The sequence below is a fragment of the Brachyistius frenatus genome, unplaced genomic scaffold, assembly GCF_029030835.1.
Source record: "Brachyistius frenatus isolate BFR_SWC_R1_liver_20210118 unplaced genomic scaffold, ASM2903083v1 Contig_142, whole genome shotgun sequence".
NCBI lineage: Eukaryota > Metazoa > Chordata > Actinopteri > Embiotocidae > Brachyistius > Brachyistius frenatus.
In genome coordinates, this window is record NW_027210741.1 from 585,311 (window position 1) to 606,283 (window position 20,973).

Here is a 20,973-nt window from a genome sequence, read left to right on the forward strand (position 1 = left end):
CTGAGAGGAGTGTCATGGTCACAAATTAGTTTCTTAATAATGTAGTCAAGCTGCAAATTTTCAAGAGAGCTGGGATGTGGTTTTGGTCGTCTACCTGTAGGTTACAGCCTGCAGGGCTCGGCAGTAGCAGCTGGCCAACCATAGGGAGCGATCAGTTAGCAGGTTGGGGCAGTGTGAAATCTTCAGTATCAGCAGGTTGCTTCCTGTGGCCTTTAACAACGCCTCCAGACCCTCCTCCAGACAGCCACTTAGATAGAAATGTAAGGGAAGGTCAACAGCAAAAAACAGACAGAGAAGAGGAAGTAATTCTTTTGTCCTTCAGCACTTCATCTCCAACAGCACTTCTACCATCTATAGCGCGTAACTAAAATGTTCCTGTAAGGTTTGCAGCATGTCTGAATAGTGTCTGCACAATTTAATAGCACCTTCTGAAATAATATAAGTCTCCTTCACTCACACAACTTCACTTTTTCCACTCACATCAAACTTCTTTTTGTGTTTTTCAAGAAAATGAAAACTGATATCCAACATGCTGAGCACCAGAAAGGTGTCAGTATTCATCACTTATGTTTCTTCCTGTCTCATCATGTTTAGGGAGTCATTTGGTGTGTCAGTTCAACACCTTCCAAAGCAATGTGCTTAATGGAGCCAAAATAATACACAGTGCTATAATAAGTACCTCAGAGTGACTTGGCAATAATTTAGATAAGAAGAATAGTTGTAAAATCCTGCCTGTATCTCTGTCTGTTTGTACTGCATGTGTCTCACCGTGTGCTTTTAAGATATTCCTCCTTGGTTTCTTTCTTGCCCCGCTGTCTTGGTTTGAGATTTTGCAGGATGAGAGAATGCGTCTGAGTGCACCACTGAGATAATGTATTTAGAAACTAAGAAAAAAAAAACATGAAGATAAGAAAATATTATTATGAAAATTACAGTACTAAGCCACATGCCCCTGCTTTCAAAGTGCTACTGACTGCCACATGTAAAGAACATCTACGTGTTCACTATGCACCTTGGAGGAAATGCGAGCGTTCTCCAGCAGCACTCTGGTCCACACCGCCGGGTGGCGAGCCACAAACTTCCAGTTGCGGCAGACCTCAGCAGCTCTCAGCAGCGTTTTAGTGTCTAGGTAGGTAAAGATACAGAAGAGGGCTGCACGCATCTTCAGGATCTCTGGACTGATCACCTCGTTGGACTTGCATGGGCTCTTTTCGTGGCGGCATGGCTTACTGTAGACCCCTTCAGACCGACCTGTCGGAAGAAAAGAGTCTTCAAATCCTTCATCACAGTTTATTGGGATCAGTGATAACACACAATTCAAAATAAATGACATGTTTTTTCTTTCTTCTTAAAAAATATTACAAAAATTCTAACTGTCACTTGGTGGCGCCAACCTCCAACAAGACACTAATTGAGATTACATAATTTTTTTTTCTTCTCATTTTTTCATTCTGTCTATTGCCATCTATTGGCTGCTACCACATGTCCAATCCCAGCCTGGTTTATTCCTCCCAGCAAGATTGCTCCTAGATGACTCATTTCATCTTTGGCCTTGGAAGGCGTCTGCTCAAAACCATCAGGGCTATGAACCATTGCTTACACTCTCACTATCTCTTCCTCTTTCGCTCTCTTCCCCTCTCTCTTTTACACACACACGCACACACACGCACACACACACACACACACACACACACACACACACACACACACACACACACACACACACACACACACACACACACACACACACACACACACACACACACACACACACCGCCTACGCTCAAGATTGCCAAATGGACTAAAAAAGCAGAGCTGTGTGTTACATGCTGAGAAAAAAAAAAACGGTGTGCTTGTCGATACATCCAGTCCTATAAAACCTGGCAGAGATTCTCCCAATAAAGAGAAGTACGTCAGCCAAGAGGAACGCCAGTAACATGTTGCGCGTTAAGAAATGTGAGAAACATCTTTTCAGTTAATGGGTCAGTCATAGCTGTTCATATGAACATGTCATAAAGAAGTGGCCCAGTTTCACTACCTCCCGAACTGTTCCAGGTCCACCTGGTATTTAGAAAACCAACAGCAGGGTGAAAACAAATGAAGGGCCGCAGATAGCGGTGATTTTAAGGATCTTGGCAGGGCGAGAAGTTAACAGAGAAATGCACAATCTGTGATGGATCTGAATTGTGCAGGAAAGACTGTCTGTCTAACTTGGCTCAGCACAAAGCCAATGACAACTGAGACAATATAACAGACTAAGGCTGAAGTGCACACAGAACAAGAGGAGCGAGCACTTGTATTAATGTATGACTTGGTTTTCTCATCATGTACAACACTTGTAAACAAAGTGTAAGCAACTCATTAAAAAAAGAAAAAAGGCCTTGGTTAAATCGCAGTTGTAATCACTACAGCAGTGGAGGCTAATATTAGCCTACATGCTCACTATTATCAACCCTAACTTGTACGTGTTCATCTTGTCCCTGTTGATTAATTATTTTTGTTTAACCCAATACAGCACTAAAGTGTGTGATACACCCATCAGTCCACTAGAGGGTAGCATGCCAGTGTTATGTGTGTAGACTATGTATCAAAGTAGACTAGCTCCTGTGTCTGAAAAATGAGGCTGATGGGGAGGTGCCTTGAACTGCAATATCACCAAGAGCCACTGGGGCTTGGCTCCAAAAAGGCTCCCATTCAACTTGTTATCTGCTAAAGTCACTCCTTACTGATTTTCTTGGCTGTCCATATGAAGAAAAAAAAAAATCCCATAATTTTGCGGGCTTGTATGTTTGATTGACAGCCCTGAAGTGCAGTCAGGTTTCCGCTATAGGTGGGCGGGACATAGTGTCCTCGGGTTCCCAATCAGATTGAATCAGATCCCAGCTCTCTCGTCCCTAGCTGGTCAAAATGTGGTCACTTCTGACTCTAAACCAGCAAGATGGCAACGGCCAAAATACTGCACTCGAGGCTTCATATCGGCAGTTCAGAAACCACTGGGTGATGTCACTGTAGGTTATCACTTGGTCACTTGAAAAAAACATGCGGTTATTGTCAAGAAAAAAACCCCACATAGTTGGGGTTAAGTATGGAAACTACATTGCTTGAAATTCGCTTTAAAGCAAGGTCGCTTTCTTCTGGACTCAAACCGTGGCCTCATGGCAACGATGACCTGTCTCATGACTTGTGACTACCTTTAACAGAGAGGTGAGACAAACTTGTAATAAATTATGCACTAAAAAAAATATTTGTTTTGGTCTATAACTATTTTTATTTATTTGTATTATATTATATGTAAATTTATTTTTTATTTTTGGTCTATTTTGTGCTTATTATTTTACCTTCAAGTGATTATTTAAAATGGTTTTGATACATTTCTTTGCGTTACCCAAATGTGGTACCCGAAACCCCACAGTGAAATACCTGTGTTTGAAAGATCTGCAACAGATATGGGCCCTCTCCTTTATAGACACTCATGACTGAAAACCATTCAGCCTGTGGAATGAGCTTTGGTCAGTGATAGAGCTCCTGCAACATTACAGCACCTGCAACTCAACCTGACCTAGATCCACATTTGTCAACTCTATTATGGGAGTCACTTTTAATGCCTTTATTCTGTGAATCCCGGCTCCCAGGTGTCTAAATTACAGGCTGGATATTAGACTGGAGACTGTGTGAGATACAGGATGTAGATTTCTAAGAATAACCAGTTCTGCTGCTCTTAACAGCTTCCCAGAGAGACAGCAGCCTACCTGTGTTCGGGCGGTACGCTGCCCTGCTGTGGTGAGGATAGGGCGCGGCAGACTGCTGGACTTCGGCCACAGCTCTCCTCTCTTGCTCCCACATCTCCACTTCAGACTCGGTAGTTCGGGAGCCCACGTCTGATACGTCTCCCTCCTCGCCCTCAGTGCTGTTCCTGTAGGGTCTCCGCTGCCAGTTCTGGATAGCCTGTTTACGAAGACCCCAATTTCTCGATCCACAGCCGGGGGAGCGTTCGTAACCCCCTTCTCCCAGCCGGCACTGCATGTGATAGTACTGTGCCTCAGGACAGTCCTCCATGGGATGCATCTCGACACTGTCACTGTCGTAACCTCCAGAGCCCTGTGAGACGGACTTAACTCTCCCTGATGCTCTGCAGCAAAAGACAAGAAAGTGTACTATAAATATTTATTTTGATAGGATAATCTAACACATGGAAGGCCAATTTAACATCCAAGAACATGATATGCTATAGATTAAATAATGACAACGAGAACCAATAAAAACACAATCATCACCAGGCAAACTGGCTTTCTTGCAGAGTTAAATGAGAAGATTAATACCAATCTCAAGTCTGCTTGTTAAATATGAAGCTACAGATAGCAGCTGGTCCAAAGCTAAAATCCAGACACACCAGCACCTCTAAAGCTCGCTCATTCACATGTGAAAACCAGTGAAGAGATGACAGGTTGTGTTTTTTTTTTTGTGTGAAGGACCATTTCTTGGCCAAACACAGTTGCCTTAAAGTTGCCCGGCAACCAGTGGAAACTCCAAGAAGTCATTGTGCCAATCTTACAAATATTTCTCTTCAACCTCAATCTGTAATTCTAATACTACATATCATCTTCCTTTTGTTTTTAACAGATTAAAAAACAAATATGAAATGATAATTAGTGGGCTGGTAGGTGGAGTTTGTTAAATTGTTTACCTTTATACCACTTCTACAACATTTACACCACAACCATCTTTAGACCCAGAATCAGATATGTATTAGTGTTTCTTTTTGATCACACTGTAATGTTTTCTATGCTGAATATTATCTAAAGGTGCTTTCACTTGGACACACACATGGAAGTTAACTTTTTAGCCACAATAAATACTGAATTTAAGCATATGGCGCACACACATATACCCACTTAACACATACTCTACACAGTTTTTGACAAATACACAGAAAGGTAGCACTGTTACACCTTCTCTAAATCCTTTGGTGACATGTTTATGTTTTTCCCAGTGAAGGCTTATGTCCTTTCCACACAGTGTAACACCCTTAAAGGTTCACTGGGAACAACAACAGTGTTGGTATCTAATTTGACAGAAGTCAATGTATTGATTGAACCACTTCTAAACCCAAAATGAACCAGAAATAGGTCGATTACTGACAAGGAGCAGTTGCATTTCAGAGGATTTAGAAAGAGGGCAGCTTTTGTACATACAAACTGATACAGTACTTAAAATAACCTCCAAACCAACACAGTAATGAGCAGTTAGAAATATCAGCCTCTGAGAAGTAGGACATTTTTCTGTTTCTTCCTTCCTCTTATTCTCAGTATAATAGGGAGAGTCAAAGCATCGGCATGTATCATTTTAGCAATAAAAATGAACATGGTTACCCGTGTTCATTTTTATTGCTGCTGGTAGCACTGATCACAACTTGCAAGTGAGGATGCACAGGAGGTTTAAATACATGTTATGACACAAATATGATTTTAGATTCTGTGTAGGGTTTCAACAGACTAAAGTGAGACGATTTACTGCAGTCTAATGAGCTGCTTAAAAAGCAGTAATATGATAAACATGAGAGTGCTGCAACATTTGAACATTTAATCAATAGAGACACATAATGTGCAACCGATAAGATATGAGCTGATCACATGATAGCACATACGTTAATTAATACAGCTAATTCACGATTTTAGAGAGTAGCATCAGAGAGATAATATCAAACAGCTCAATAATTAGTAGAAGAAACACACTCCCTCGTGTCTCACCCTGCTGAATGTGTTGTTTACTAATTCATAAATCAATATGAAAAGACTTACACTAAGAATGTCAGATTTCATGTCCTGATAGCATCGCTCTCATGTAATACTGCAAGAAAAATGTGACTGCCAGCTGCTTACACTACAGTGATGGATTCTACTTCCAACTGAGGCCTTTCTGCAAGGTTTCTTTGATGTTTGGAATTAATGGGAGTAAAGTAGAAACAAAACTGCCTACATTTGTAGTATTGATCCCCATACACACACATACAATATATATATACAGTATATATGACTATTTGCCGTGCAAATTGCAAAAATACTGGCCATCTGTCTGAGGTGTTGCTGCAAAACTGACGCAAGTAGACTAATGATTGTTACGTAAATATCTGGTGAGGTCAGTATCAATAGATCACTCAGGCTGTGGCACACTTGAGATGATGATTTTTACTACAAGTGGCAAACATATCTTGATCCTTAATGAAGACCCATTAATAGCCGAAGACAGAAGGCTTGAAATGTTGTTGTTGGGCCACTGTGTGTGTGTGTGTGTGTGTGTGTGTGTGTGTGTGTGTGTGTGTGTGTGTGTGTGTGTGTGTGTGTGTGTGTGTGTGTGTGTGTGTGTGTGTGTGTGTGTGTGTGTGTGTGTGTTGTACCATCAATGATTCAATAGGGAAGGCCTGACAGTTTCTATGTGATGTCACAGAAGGAAACACATTCACATACCAACTGGGGATGACAGTTGGGGTTAGTCAGAGAATTATGGCAATGCCATGTGTCTGAAATCTCCAGCAGAGTCCCAGAAATACTTCAGTCACACCTCATGCAGTGAGACGTCCAACCTGCGTCTCAGTTCTGCCACTGAGTGAGAGTCTCTGACTCAAATTGAGATCCTTTGCATTACATATACCAGAGCTCAATACTACACTTTATTTTCAATATTAAACAAATGACATCCAGTCAATCTCTTACTGCTTAAGTGTTGTAGGTCTGCAACTGCTATTTATTTGTATTATCAATTTTGAGTTTGGCCTCAAAGTAGTACAAAAGAGCGAAAAATATCCATCACAAGTTCTTCAGATGGTTTGAATTGGTTGAAAACTCAAAAATATACAATTAAAATAAAACAAAACAAGAGAAAATCAATCAATCACATGAGAAACTGTATCCAGCATATGTTTGGCCATCTTGCTTTACAAATGACCTTAAAAGACAATTTAAAACAAATGGTTGACCACAGACTTTGTTTCCATATAATATTCCACCATGATCATTTTTTTTTTTTTTTAGCAGAAAGTATAGTTGTATAATTTCTGCAGAGAAGACTGTGTTAACTGCCTTTACAGCAGACTCCCTGGTGTGTGTATGTTACAGAAACCTGATGTCACATTATGTTACTGTATTTAACGACAGTATAATTTCTTGATTTTTACCTATTATGGGATGGGAAGAATAACAGAAAGTGCCCCAATTCAAAAAAGCTGTAATCCCGGCCGAGCTCATGGCACAAATTCCACATAAGCACAAATGCCATCAGCAGTGAGTTCCTGGTTCAATAACCGGCCGGCGGGATCTCTACTGTAAGTCATTCCCCACATGTCCGGCTTGCCTCTACTGCTCCTATCTAATAAAGGCTAAACGCCAAAACAATGACAAAAAGCTGCAATCACGCCACTTGCAGTGTTTTTATTGTTTTTTTCAGAGGCGGTGTAACTGAGACTGCTGCGTTTACAAACATTTACACACAAAACTGGCAAGTTGCACCCCAAAGACTGGGGTGAGCGAGCACAGTAGACGGCGGTTAAAAGTTCTGGGGCTCCATTTCTACAACGCATACAGACTGTGTTTCAATACAGGAGCTGTGACAAGGTAAGAAAGGTAATGTGCACTCAATTTATTCGACAGCCTTGAGAATAAAAACTCCTGTTGGACCAAAAAAATAAATCCTCAGAAAACAGACAGACATTTCACAGTTCCCTAATTATTTAGTACAAGAACGATATCCCTTATTATACCGCATATAATATGTCAATTAAAAGCTGGGATAATTCTCCATTTACTTACCCATTAAATTACCAGTAAATGAGGGTTTAAACTTGTGCCATAAAGCTCCTTATGGCTGTGTCCTGGATGGATCACACTTCAGATTCGAGGTAAAAGTTCTGACTTTGTGTCGAATGCTGACAGGGAGCAGTGTGGTGCTGACCTACCCTGTACTGGGGGAGGAACGTCTCTCTGACACTTGGTACATTCCCCTTGTGCTTCCCGACAGGCTGGAGTTTCTCTGGAGAACAACAAACAGAACAGACAGAAAACTGTTATTAATCAAATGTCACATTTTCTTTGCTTTCTTAACCAAGCCGCAAACTCCAAAAACATTTTACACGCATACATTTGTTTTTGTTTGAGATCACAGCAGCTTCTGAGGAATGAATGACACCCTCGATGCTTTGGTTGTATTATCAAATTGTTCTCAAACTCCAATCTACATGAGATATAATGGAGAACACATTTTAAAATACTCAAAAATATGATAAAGACAATAAACTCGCATACAATTGCGTACATATCATTAAATTAGCACTGCTACAAAAATAAAATGAGTACAGAAGACTGTTTAACATATCCCCACTGGGAAGTGAGTACAATAAAATGAAAGAGCAGCCTGATTTGCAGTTATCAGGAGAGGTTTTCTGAACATATCTCAAGTTCTGACAGCTCAGAGTTTTGTCAAACAGAACACAATTAAGACCGAAGGAGCAACACAATTCTCGAATTAAAGACAATTGTGTGTGTGGTTTAGGGATGTGGTTTCATCTCATTTCAGTTTCCAGACTTGAGCATGTACTGTACAATTAAAAAAGCATTTGAGAAAGTGATGATCAGTCAGAGACGACAGGCGAGAAGCAGTTTGTGAAGACTGTTTATCATGAATACGACATAAGAGGAAATAGAACAAAATATAAAACATGGTATGAGTTACTTCTCTGGGGAGCATGAATATAATGAGCACAGTTCTTGTATCTTTTCATGTGACATTGTTTTGGCCTTTGTTTTAAAATCTTGGCACTGTGTTGACACTTAAGGAAAAGCCAGTGTCATCACCCCAAAATGTAAAATACATTCTGTACCGATCAGAAACAGGATTCAACACAGCAAATTTCATACAAGACCAGTGACTGGATTGAAGGATTATTCAGTAAAAAAGAATAGAGTTGACATCATTAGAAATCATTTGGGATTATAAATATGCACAACACATTTTCTGGAAATTTTGCTATTATATAGATCAATATGCTCCACATTTTCAATACCAGATTTACTGTATATTAGAATTGATTTACATATTTGGAAAAAATTTAAACATGCAGAAAATAAATCTAACAGTGATACTACAGGATTATGAGGAATAATCTACTGGGGATCATGAATGTCCTGCATTCATGGCAGTGTGACCAGCTGCAATGAAGATATCTTCCTCTTGACTAAATTGTTGGATGGACCTGACGGATCGATCAATATTTCCATCTCTAAACTGCAGCACTGCCAAGAAAATCCGTATCTTTCCTACAATCAAAACATTTTTAGGAAGCAGGTGAGCATTTATAAATGTGTTTGGTTGTAGGTCTGCAATCTGACTGTTTGCCTGAAAGTAAAATCTCTACCACTCTACCACACATCACTCAGAGCTGCCGGTGCATTGAAGTGTGCTGTGTGCACCGTTTGTACGTGTGTGTATATTTATGAGTGTGTGAAACAGTGCCAGGTGGGACTCGGTGTACCAGACCGACGACGTGCACAAACACAGACACTGTCACTCCCTCTCTCTATGCCTCCCCTTTTCCTCTGCTTTACTTGCACAGCTTGTTTCTGGCCTGCAGCCAGTGAAAATGGACCACAGAGGAAACAAGCAAACACCATCCGTGGCTCTCGTTCCTGGACAGACTGCAGCGAAGGCAGAACGGGGACACATCTCCAAGAAATGGATGGAATAAAATGCTTTCATTCAAGGGTAGAATCTGAAAAGGATTGGTGTAGAATTTCTCTATTTCTACCTCTTGTCCTTTCTCTCTTACAAAGCCAACAATTTTTAGACACCACTATTGAATTAAAGCTATAACCCCCTTGTTTCTTGTGAATAAATATGTAACATTCAGCTTGGAATGGAGAGTGAGCAGGCAACGAGTCATCCTTGCTCTGACTGTCAGTCCTAAAATACCTCTGCGGCTCTAAAACCAGTTTCCTAGGAGATAAGGGCGACCTTGCTGATGCCAAACAGAGAGATGGGGAGTCAGGCTGTGAAGGTGCGTGGTTGGTTGGTTGACATCTCTGGGCTTCCCTTGACAGCGTAACAAGGTGCCAACCAGTGTGACTCTACACTTGTACGTGTCATGTTGATTATTCACAGTCAGAGTGGAGACATGAAACTGTCTAATGGTTCAATCCAAAGAAAAAATGTCTAAATTTAGGCAACATTTTAGGTCAATCACAGGTCAGATGGCATACAGCAGCTTCAGAAACAGGAGAAAACATATTTCTTAATCATTTTTAGACTTTAGAGCTCTATCTTTTGTGTGCCAGTACACATCTTTAACAGACTCTTTTAGCCTTCACCTCATTTGTTCCATTAGAAAATATCACATTTTTTTACTGTGCTGTATATCTATATGAATTTAGTAAGCCGAGGTTGCCCACAATATCCGTGCATTCAGTGATGTTGATTTGAAGACAAGATTTGTACTCAATCACTCAAATAACAAGCGAAAATGCTTCTGTGAATTTCTCTCAGGCAGATCTGTACATCTCATCTGATTAAAAATCATGCTGAAACCTTGAGCGAGAGCAAGAACTGGTTTCCATGGCAGCACACACATTTGTGCAATGTGAAACAGGTCACCTCATTTTCTAGAAGTGTTGGATAATAATTTGAATAAGTGACATTTTAAGAACAGGCTCTGGCTGCTTTTACTTTTTTTTTTTTCTTCATCATTGTGTAATAAGGCAACGCAAAGGAGAGAAGTGGCAGAGTTCAAGTATCGAGCCTGGAGACAAAGAGCTGAATTCCAGTTTCCGGACCAAGAGGCAAATTTTTATGCGAACTACATTTTCTGGTCAGGATGTACTCTGATGCAGAGCTTCGCTGTTCAAACAGCTTTGATGCTGAATGCTAAACAGACAGGGATCAAATCTCCTGTTTCACCTTGTAAGCACAAGTCCTACTCTTATAATAATCTGGGATCACAAGACAAGGCGAGACATCTGTTATAGGGCCGAATGAATGCAGGAGAGGAGGCACGACAAATGAGCTAAATAACTAAAAAGACTTTGAGCACACGTTTACAACACACTTACATACACCCTCTCAAAATGTCCTGTTCAGCTAACAAACCACAAGTTTAAGATCTCAGCTTAAATTAAACACACTCATTGTGGATCCTCTTAAATTTTCTCAACTGGTCATTCTCATCCAGAATTATAATTTATTGAAATTGTCTTCTGATGCATGAAAAGTGGGAGGTTACTGCCCTTTAGCTTTGTAAAGCAGAGTAGACTTGTTATATCAGGCATCTTTAAATCTATTAGGGGTTCAACCTGTGGTGCACTACAGACTTTCCTCAATATAGTCAATGCTTATGCACCATTATTCAATAGCGGAAAGCTGCTCTGTTAAAGACTACCAGAAAGCTAAAAGTGGATTTTTTTTTTTTTTTTTTTTTTTGCAGACTTGAAGTCTTGGGAGGTAAAATAAAAAATTGAAATATCATTAAATGTTATAAAACAAATCACAGTGTTAAGAAATAATATTGAGTTACTGCGATGCAGATGTCAGCTGCTTAATTTGTTATGGCAATTCTAATGTGTCACAAAATTAGATCTGAAAGAGGTCATATGATAACAAAAGAAAATTTTCATATCAGTTTTTGGATATTCATGTGGTTGAATGTGAGCAGGATCAATTAAAGTAATTTGTTTATTATCAGATGCGATTAAATATTGCTGATAAAATCCTGCATTATGTTTTGTTGTGTTGACAAAACTAGAACATAGTGCTTTTCACAGTGTGTTTTCGCCAACTCAACATACAATTGTCTATTCAAAGATCCCTACCTGGCGTCCATTGCCCTTTGAGGCCTGCAGGCTGCAGCGTCCCAGGCTGCCGTTTGGTGTGGTGCCACAGCTGCTGATGATCTGTAGCTGTTTTTCTGCGCGGTCTGCTCGGTCCAGCAGCTCCTCAATAAACTGCTGCAAGCGCACCTTAGCGTTGGCCTCACGTGCCGCCGTCTCCTGGAGGAATTGATCAATCTGGGCGACCTCCCTGTGGGCAGAGTAGGGAGAGTGAAGCAGTATTAATGGGACATTGTTTAAACTAGAGGCCATACTCTTGATTTACAAATCAGCTTTAAGAGGGTCAGGTGGCAAATTACAGACCTCCCGTGTGGCAGAAAGGTACAGTGGGTACGGAAAGTATTCAGACCCCTTTAAATTTTTCACTCTTTGTTTCATTGCAGCCATTTGCTAAAATCAAAAAAGTTCATTTTATTTCTCATTAATGTACACTCAGCACCCCATCTTGACAGAAAAAAACAGAAATGTAGAAATTTGTGCAAATTTATTAAAAAAGAAAAACTGAAATATCACATGGTCATAAGTATTCAGACCCTTTGCTGTGACACTCATATTTAACTCACATGCTGTCCATTTCTTCTGATCCTCATTGAGATGGTTCTACTCCTTCATTGGAGTCCAGCTGTGTTTAATTAAACTGATTGGACTTGATTAGGAAAGGCACACACCTATCTATATAAGACCTTACAGCTCACAGTGCATGTCAGAGCAAATGAGAATCATGAGGTCGAAGGAACTGTCCAAGGAGCTCAGAGACAGAATTGTGGCAAGGCACAGATCTGGCCAAGGTTACAAAATAATTTCTGCAGCACTCAAGGTTCCTGAGAGCACAGTGGCCTCCATAATCCTTAAATGGAAGAAGTTTGGGATGACCAGAACTCTTCCTAGACCTGGCCGTCCAGCCAAACTGAGCAATCGTGGGAGAAGAGCCTTGGTGAGAGAGGTAAAGAAGAACCCAAAGATCACTGTGGCTGAGCTCCAGAGATGCAGCAGGGAGATGGGAGAAAGTTCCACAAAGTCAACTATCACTGCAGCCCTCCACCAGTCGGGGCTTTATGGCAGAGTGGCCCGACGGAAGCCTCTCCTCAGTGCAAGACATATGAAAGCCCGCATAGAGTTTGCCAAAAAACACATGAAGGACTCCCAGACTATGAGAAATAAGATTCTCTGGTCTGATGAGACCAAGATTGAACTTTTTGGCGTTAATTCTAAGCGGTATGTGTGGAGAAAACCAGGCACTGCTCATCACCTGCCCAATACAATCCCAACAGTGAAACATGGTGGTGGCAGCATCATGCTATGGGGTGTTTTTCAGCTGCAGGGACAGGACGACTGGTTGCAATTGAAGGAAAGATGAATGCGGCCAAGTACAGAGATATCCTGGAAGAAAACCTCTTCCAGAGTGCTCTGGACCTCAGACTGGGCCGAAGGTTCACCTTCCAACAAGACAATGACCCTAAGCACACAGCTAAAATAACAAAGGAGTGGCTTCGGAACAACTCTGTGACTATTCTTGACTGGCCCAGCCAGAGCCCTGACCTAAACCCAATTGAGCATCTCTGGAGAGACCTGAAAATGGCTGTCCACCAACGTTCACCATCCAACCTGACGGAACTGGAGAGGATCTGCAAGGAAGAATGGCAGAGGATCCCCAAATCCAGGTGTGAAAAGCTTGTTGCATCATTCCCAAGAAGACTCATGGCTGTACTAGCTCAAAAGGGTGCTTCTGCTCAATACTGAGCAAAGGGTCTGAATACTTATGACCATGTGATATTTCAGTTTTTCTTTTTTAATAAATTTGCACAAATTTCTACATTTCTGTTTTTTTCTGTCAAGATGGGGTGCTGAGTGTACATTAATGAGAAATAAAATGAACTTTTTTGATTTTAGCAAATGGCTGCAATGAAACAAAGAGTGAAAAATTTAAAGGGGTCTGAATACTTTCCGTACCCACTGTATATGTTCATCTTAGATTAATATTCATTAAACAAATGGCCCTCACGTTGACGCGAGGACGCTGCTATTTTACTTTTTTTGAAAAACCTCTCTTGCACACACTTGCTGTCCTGCCCATTTTACATGGACACTGAAGGGTGATGGTGGATAAATACCCAATACAACACAAAGGGAGAGAGGGAGAGGGAAGAGAACTAGCAGCTGGATATTTATACCGAAGACACAGCAGGGTCAAGTTGCCGCCGTCATTTCGTCATTCTTTTCAAGGGACACTGTGTTACTCAGACACAGACGCAAACAAAGCAGGAACACAGAAAGCGTATGCAGTCGCCTGCAGCCTGCTTGTAATGTATTTCTTGCTTTCCCTGCAGTGGTTCTGTCCTGTCACCTGAAAAAACATCATATATAAATGATTAGTCATGCGTGCAAACAGCCTGTTCTTGAGATGTGATTAGTCACAACATTTTGACACAACAAGTTTAGGTCTTGATTATGTAATACTGTAAATAAGTAGTCCCTTATGTCCACTATCACTGAGTAGTCTTTGCACTGAACCGGCTTTGACTTGGTACAAGTCCAAATCTCCCTAAAGGAACATGATTCAATGCAATATTGTACTGTTCACGGGGTTATCTATCACAATGACAAAAATAAAAAGCACAGAAATTCAAAGAGATGAACATAAACTTCACCGGACATGTGCCACCTCTGTCTACAAACATTTCTGTTCATTTACTAGCAGTAAAGGATCTTTTCGTCTCTTGGGGACAGCGGGCACAAGCTGGTATAGAACACTGCAAGCAACATCATTAACTTTGTGTTGAGTTTTTCTGTTCAACTCTTAAATATGCTATGTGATACTATAAAAAATAATAATAATAACCTTATTCAGTCTTAAATGTGCTATGTGATACTTAAATTTCATGCAATAAATGTAAAAAAAAAAAAATTGCTTAATGTAAAAAGCAGATACCATGTTTGTTTCCGTACCGTGCTGGGCCCTGAAACCAGTCAGGAACTTTTCGAGTCACAGAGGAAGCCATTCATAAAGTCATGATGGTTATAAAGATCATAGCCCAGTCCTTTTTACCAATACCTTTAAAAGGCTGTCCCTATAAAATGCACTTCCCAAAAATGGATCGCAGCTCCTTACTGCTTAAAGGTTGTTTCGGCCTCAAAATTACCTTCATTTTCACAAAGATATACCTTTACTATTAGCACTCACACAGTTTTGTGTATTTCCAGATGATGACTGTTTGATAGAGATAAAAGCAGCTGCAGACATAAGTTAGCAGCAGGCCTATACTGGGTGATACAGCTTTAACAGGCTGCGAGGCTCCAGCAAAAGAAATCAGTTTTTGGCGGGCAATCTTTGTTTGGCACCACATTTACACCAAAACCAATCAACCTTATGGGCAGTGGCACTGGCCTGGCCATGGGCTCTGGACAGGTGTTGGTCCAACTTCCCCAGCACCACCCCAACGAAGCTGGATACACCACGGCCGAGTACGGGAGAAGTTCCGACTTTGTTTCTTGACAATCCACAGTTCCGACGGATGGAACAAATATTGGGTTTGGCTGTCGCTTGGTGATCACAGAGGGACCAAGCCAGGGAAATGTGGTGTTATTGTCGGGAATGCAGGTAGCTTCTGCGGTCAGTCAACTGTCCCCTTGAATCTAGAAGAGATTGGAAATCTGACCTTCAACTTTGGTCATTTTGACTTCGATGAAGGCATCCAGAACAGTACATAAGAGAGGTGAGTGGTGCCATTGATTAAAACATTTAACTGCAAGGTAATTGAAAGTTCTTGTGCATCCGCAACATGGTTGTAGCTTCCCAGAAGATTAGTGTTTAGAAACAACTAAAAATCCACGTCCAGTGACTAAAATCCTTTATACGTTTCAAGGATAATTATTCAACCAATGAAATGTCATTACATTTAGGAAGCTGGATCCACCAAATGTTCGTAATTTTTGCTCTATAGGCCCATAGACTAACAGTTGGTTGTCTACTATTTTCTGCAGAACAACCAATAAATTAATTCACTAAATGTTTCAGCACCATTTTCCAAATCCAGACAAATCCTTTAAAACCCTTTTATCATATTCCATGCCTGTTATTGTGAAGCTTTCTCTATAAGGAATTTCTAAATGTTTCAGGCATACTTCAACCCTATTTTTTTATGCATCTCAGCCCGAGTCTGTGCTGTCTAAACAGTGCAGTCAGGAGAGCTTAACAAGACAATTCAGCCATCTGACCTTGAGAAGGCTAAAGGAACCATTAAAAAGTTCAGACCATTAGTGCACACAGGAAATGAGGACATAAAATCACTGTCCCTTTGGTTTAAATAGGCTTGTGCTCTTGAAATAAACCAAGTCACTCATTAAGTCAGATACTTTAATGTCTAACTAATGTCAAACATACTAACCATCATACAAACCAGAATCTATTCCAAAACAGCAAAAACACGCACAATGAATTTTTCTTGAAATGGGGACATTGAGATAAAAATAGTTTACTGTCTGGCACAGTTCTCTTATCTTCAGGCAACAATTACAAAAATATGACTCCAAAATTAGTCGAGGTGACAGACTGTGGGGCAGCAATGAAAGTGATATCACATCTGTGAGTAAATAATCAGTGAATCAGGAAATTATGTCAAAATTAAATGGCTTCCCTCCATGTTGCAATGTGATCAATCCTGTTTCGAGTCATTTTGTATTTGCTCATAGTGAAATATAACATGATTTGACACTGGGCAAACTGAGTCATATAAACCTTGGTGTAAAGCGACTAAGAGGCCTGTTAATGTACACTCTCGACTGCTGGAGATGACACTCTTCATGGGGGAATTTACTGAGAAGACATCAATGGCTCTATTTTAACGATCTAAGCTCACAGTCTAAAGAGCATGGGGATGTCATGTCCAAATCCACTTTTGCTAGTTTAACAGTGGGTAATCTGAGCTCAAAGTAAGGAACATAGTTCAAAAGGGTATAATGTAGTCTGTTTTGGGCGTAACATGAAATAAATCAATCAGAGTGTCATCTCCCATTCCCTTTAAGAGCCAGGTGTGTTTACACCTTGGCAGATTGCTATTATAACGGTGGATTTGCCAAATAGAAGGAAAGCATGTTTTTCTGCTGAGGAAACATCTACTGGTGTGAGATTGGACGTGCACAATATTAGTTTTACAAACTGTAATCTTTTTATCTCGTGCATGTTTGCATGCTGCTTCATGTCCCTGGGTATCTAACAAGCAAAGTGTAAATGTTTTGGTTGTCTGTCTATGTATATCACTTTCCACTGTCTGATGATAGCAATGTGTCAACGATGCAGTTTACCACACCTTCTTTAAAAGACCAACACATCCATGGGCACTTAGATGGCCACAAGTACATTTGCTATTTAAACAATGTGAGTGTTTGACAAGAAAGTAACAACTGCATTGGTCTGAAAGTAGGCTGGTGTAAGATAGAACTGGTTTTTTTTTTTTTTTAAATGTAAACTGTTAGCTATAGACTCCCCACAACAGTGTAAACTCTCCTCTCCACTTCTGCATAGGTAACATCCCAACATGACAAGATTGTATCATCAGACATCTATCAGAGACAAACTAAAGATGCAGATAGCAGGAAGCAGGGTCTGGATTGAACCACGTGAAGATGAATAATAGACAATAAAAAGGTTACTAAAGCAGGAACAGACCTCCAGAGGACAATATTTTTGTGGTACTTTCTTAATTCAGGATAAAACGTTATTCTGAGCGAGTCTGAATGAACCTTAAAAAGGTATTAAATAATTTCTAGATTTGTTGGCCACTTGAGGGCAGTGAATCCCTTTGGGAACACAACACTGATGTAGTAGATGTTTTGTTCGTTTGTTTTTTTACAACTGGATTGATGTGTATTTACACACTATTTTTTAAACAAATTATTGTAAAAACGATCAAATTTACACACTAAACCTAACATAACACACAATTACTGTAAAATATAAATATAGAGTATGAAGAGTAAACAAAAGACCGTTTTTATAGCCTTTTTCCTTAAAACAGCAACCTGCTGTTACTGAGAATTATGCTGATGAGAATAAACCAAAACCAGTAACATTGCAGGCTGTACCACCAAAACAAGGTGCTGAAAGATGCTAAAATATTATGTAGAACTGGGAACGACAGTAAGGTGATAATTGTCTGTATATTTGTCACATAATGTGTGTTCATTTAAGCCATTATTATTACAAAAGGTAGAAGCTTTAAGTAATCAACATTATGCAGAAAGTACTTTGGACTTCAACAGTCTTTGTTCTGTGTTGGTCTTTTTCTTTTTCAAGTGCGTTTCAGGATGTGAGGTTGGCTGTTTAGACAGCACTACTATTTATCCTCTAAGCAACAGGCTGGTTGTTTATGTACTGTTTTTTTTTTTTTTTAAAGGATTTTTATCTCTTTAATTTGCTTCAATATTATATGCTGCATTTCCTGTTTATTTTTAATGCATTATATAAAGTGCCCCAAATTGCCTTTCTGAATGAAATGTGTTGCACATTCAGGATTGCATTGTCAAAAGAAAGGGAAAGAATGAATATCACTGGAACTACAATTGATAAGAGTAATGTCTTTGTGCAATATAGGATTTGCTTTCATATGTAATCAGATTTAAATGGAACCCTCATCAGTCAAAGTAAAAACATTTTTGGCATTTTTTAGCTGAATTATAGTGATAAGGCTTGTGACCATATTCCTCATAAAAAAAGAGAAAAGAAACAAATAATAAAATTCAGGGAGACTGATGTTGGATGTAGGAGTGCATGAATTAGAAAACTGCCTCTGCAGATTATAATATCGAACCATCCTACTGTATAATGATGCATCACATTACACTCAATGACTCCAAGTATCATTTATTTTGACTTAATAATTAGGGCTGCACCTAATTTGATGTTTTATTAAACAGTCTGAAGCTTAGCTCATTACTCGCTTTAACAAACAGAGAAAACAATGATAAGCACTGTTTTAGTTCAGCCTCCAGGAGAGTAGTGTACAGCTGTCTCAGGGCTTCAAGAAATAGTCATTGTTGAGATCAGTCTGTGTACCCTGAATTAGGCCATTTGTGTTTTGGCACCTGAATTTCCTTGCATCTGCAATTTGTTTTGATTAATTATTCAAGTGTATCAGAGTTTTGTTGTGCTGCAGACAGATATTCCCATGAGGAGGAACATGATGGACTCAACACAGGACAGACTTCCCTCTCTCTTTCCCCAAGTAAGGAAGAAATGCACAGATGCAGCAGACTGCCTGGCAGCCTCACCACTCAACAGAGGGAACCTCAGTGTGGAAATCCTAATGGGTAAGGAAGGGAATCAGTTGAGAGATCAAAAGATACAAGATAGATGCTACAGGGTGTCCAGGAAGGGAGAAAAGGGAAAAACAAAATTTACAGATATTTTCATTAAAGCAGAAAGAGCTAAGACCGGGAAGAACAGGGGACTGAAGCTGATAAAACCAATGAAGTGGAGGGAAAGCGCACAAATTCAGTGAGGGGAAAAAAACACACTGCAGAGGCTAAAATAACAGACAGCAAACAGAAATCTGCAGTCATGTGGAAGCAGGAAGCACAGGAGCTTTGACAGAAGAGGGTAAGGAAATTGGATGTGGCTACTTCCTGTTGTCAATCCTAATTTCCACACACACACACACACACACACACACACACACACACACACACACACACACACACACACACACACACACACACACACACACACACACACACACACACCTCACTCTCACAGCGTGACTCACTCACACCGCAGAAATAACGCCTCAAGGTGACAAACAGGCCCGTGTGTTTACGTGGTCGCTGGATGAGCTTGAAAGGCAGACTGCCATCTTTTCTGGGCGATGTATGCAGGTTGTCATTTTGGGGGCATGATTTAGAAAAGAAAAAAAAAACATGATATGAAGGTAGTTTTATGGTGGATTGACATCATCCTCATGACATATTTGTGACCCCATGCTCACAGTTAGCTCGCGGTGCCCTGAAGTTTTGCCTCATTTCTGTGTTTCCATCTCAGTCATACACTGAACATCCAGACACACACTTTATAATCCAAACATACAAGGTTCATCTTCCAACAGGACAACAACCCGAAGCACACAGCCAAGATAACAAAGGAGTGGCTTCGGAACATCTCTGTGAATGTCCTTGAGTGGCCCAGGCAGAGCCCAGACTTGATCCCGAGTGAACATCTCTGGAGAGATCTGAAAATGGCTGTGCACCAACGCTCCCCATCCAACCTGATGGAGCTTGAGAGGTCCTGCAAAGAAGAATGGGAGAAACTGTCCAAAAATAGGTGCCAAGCTTGTAGCATCATACTCAAAAAGACTTGAGGCTGCAATTGCTGCCAGAAGTGCTTCAATAAAGTATTGAGCAAAGGTTGTAAATACGTATGTACGTGTTATATTTCCGTTCTTTATTTTTAATAGATTTGCAAAAATGTTAAACAAACTTTTTTTTACTTTGTCATTATGGGGTATTATGTGTAGAATTTTGAGGACAAAAATGTATTTAATCCATTTTGGAATAAGGCTGTAACATAACAAAATGTGGGAAAAGTGAAGCGCTGTGAATACTGTCCGGATGCACTGTATGTGGATAGAGCGAGCACTTGGGTAGCTTAACTTAATGTTAAGAATCGACAACAGATGGAAACAGTTAGCCTAGTTTTGACAATATCCACCTACCAGCTCTCTTAATGCTCACTAATTAACCCACTGAAGCTCGTTTGTTTAATTCATACAACAACTGGGGTGCAAAAATTACTATTCATCATATAATATGAAATATTTATCTTAAATGTAAACAGCTCAGTCTGATTTACCTTTATTTCAGCTCTTTGTTACTTGAGACTCACATGACTCAATCAAATATAACTACTGATCAAAACTGAACCACTGATCTCACCACATATACCACATATACTCTATAATATTAAGTTGTCCACCCGCAACCATACAGTTCTGGTTCACTGTGACATTTTTTGCCACAGCTGTTTTCAGCATTAAAGCCATCTGCACACTACCTGCTCAGCACCAAACAGCAGACACACACAGTAAGTGATGACCTGCTGAACACAGTGAAGCATTTAGAA

At 40.2% G+C, this 20,973-nt stretch overlaps 1 protein-coding gene across 2 annotated transcripts in view; it reads right to left on the reverse strand.

Moving 5' to 3' along the window:
• The window catches only part of fbxo41 (F-box protein 41), a 52,803-nt gene that overhangs the window by 6,725 nt on the left and 25,105 nt on the right, over positions 1-20,973 (reverse strand). For both annotated transcript variants that reach the window (XM_069715388.1, XM_069715387.1), the window contains exons 4-9: positions 11,847-12,054; positions 7,949-8,022; positions 3,750-4,129; positions 1,013-1,251; positions 769-884; positions 95-247 (exon numbers count right to left, since the gene is read on the reverse strand). In XM_069715388.1, coding sequence (XP_069571489.1) covers positions 95-247; positions 769-884; positions 1,013-1,251; positions 3,750-4,129; positions 7,949-8,022; positions 11,847-12,054 — 1,170 coding nt within the window. The remainder of the gene's footprint in view (positions 1-94; positions 248-768; positions 885-1,012; positions 1,252-3,749; positions 4,130-7,948; positions 8,023-11,846; positions 12,055-20,973) is intronic.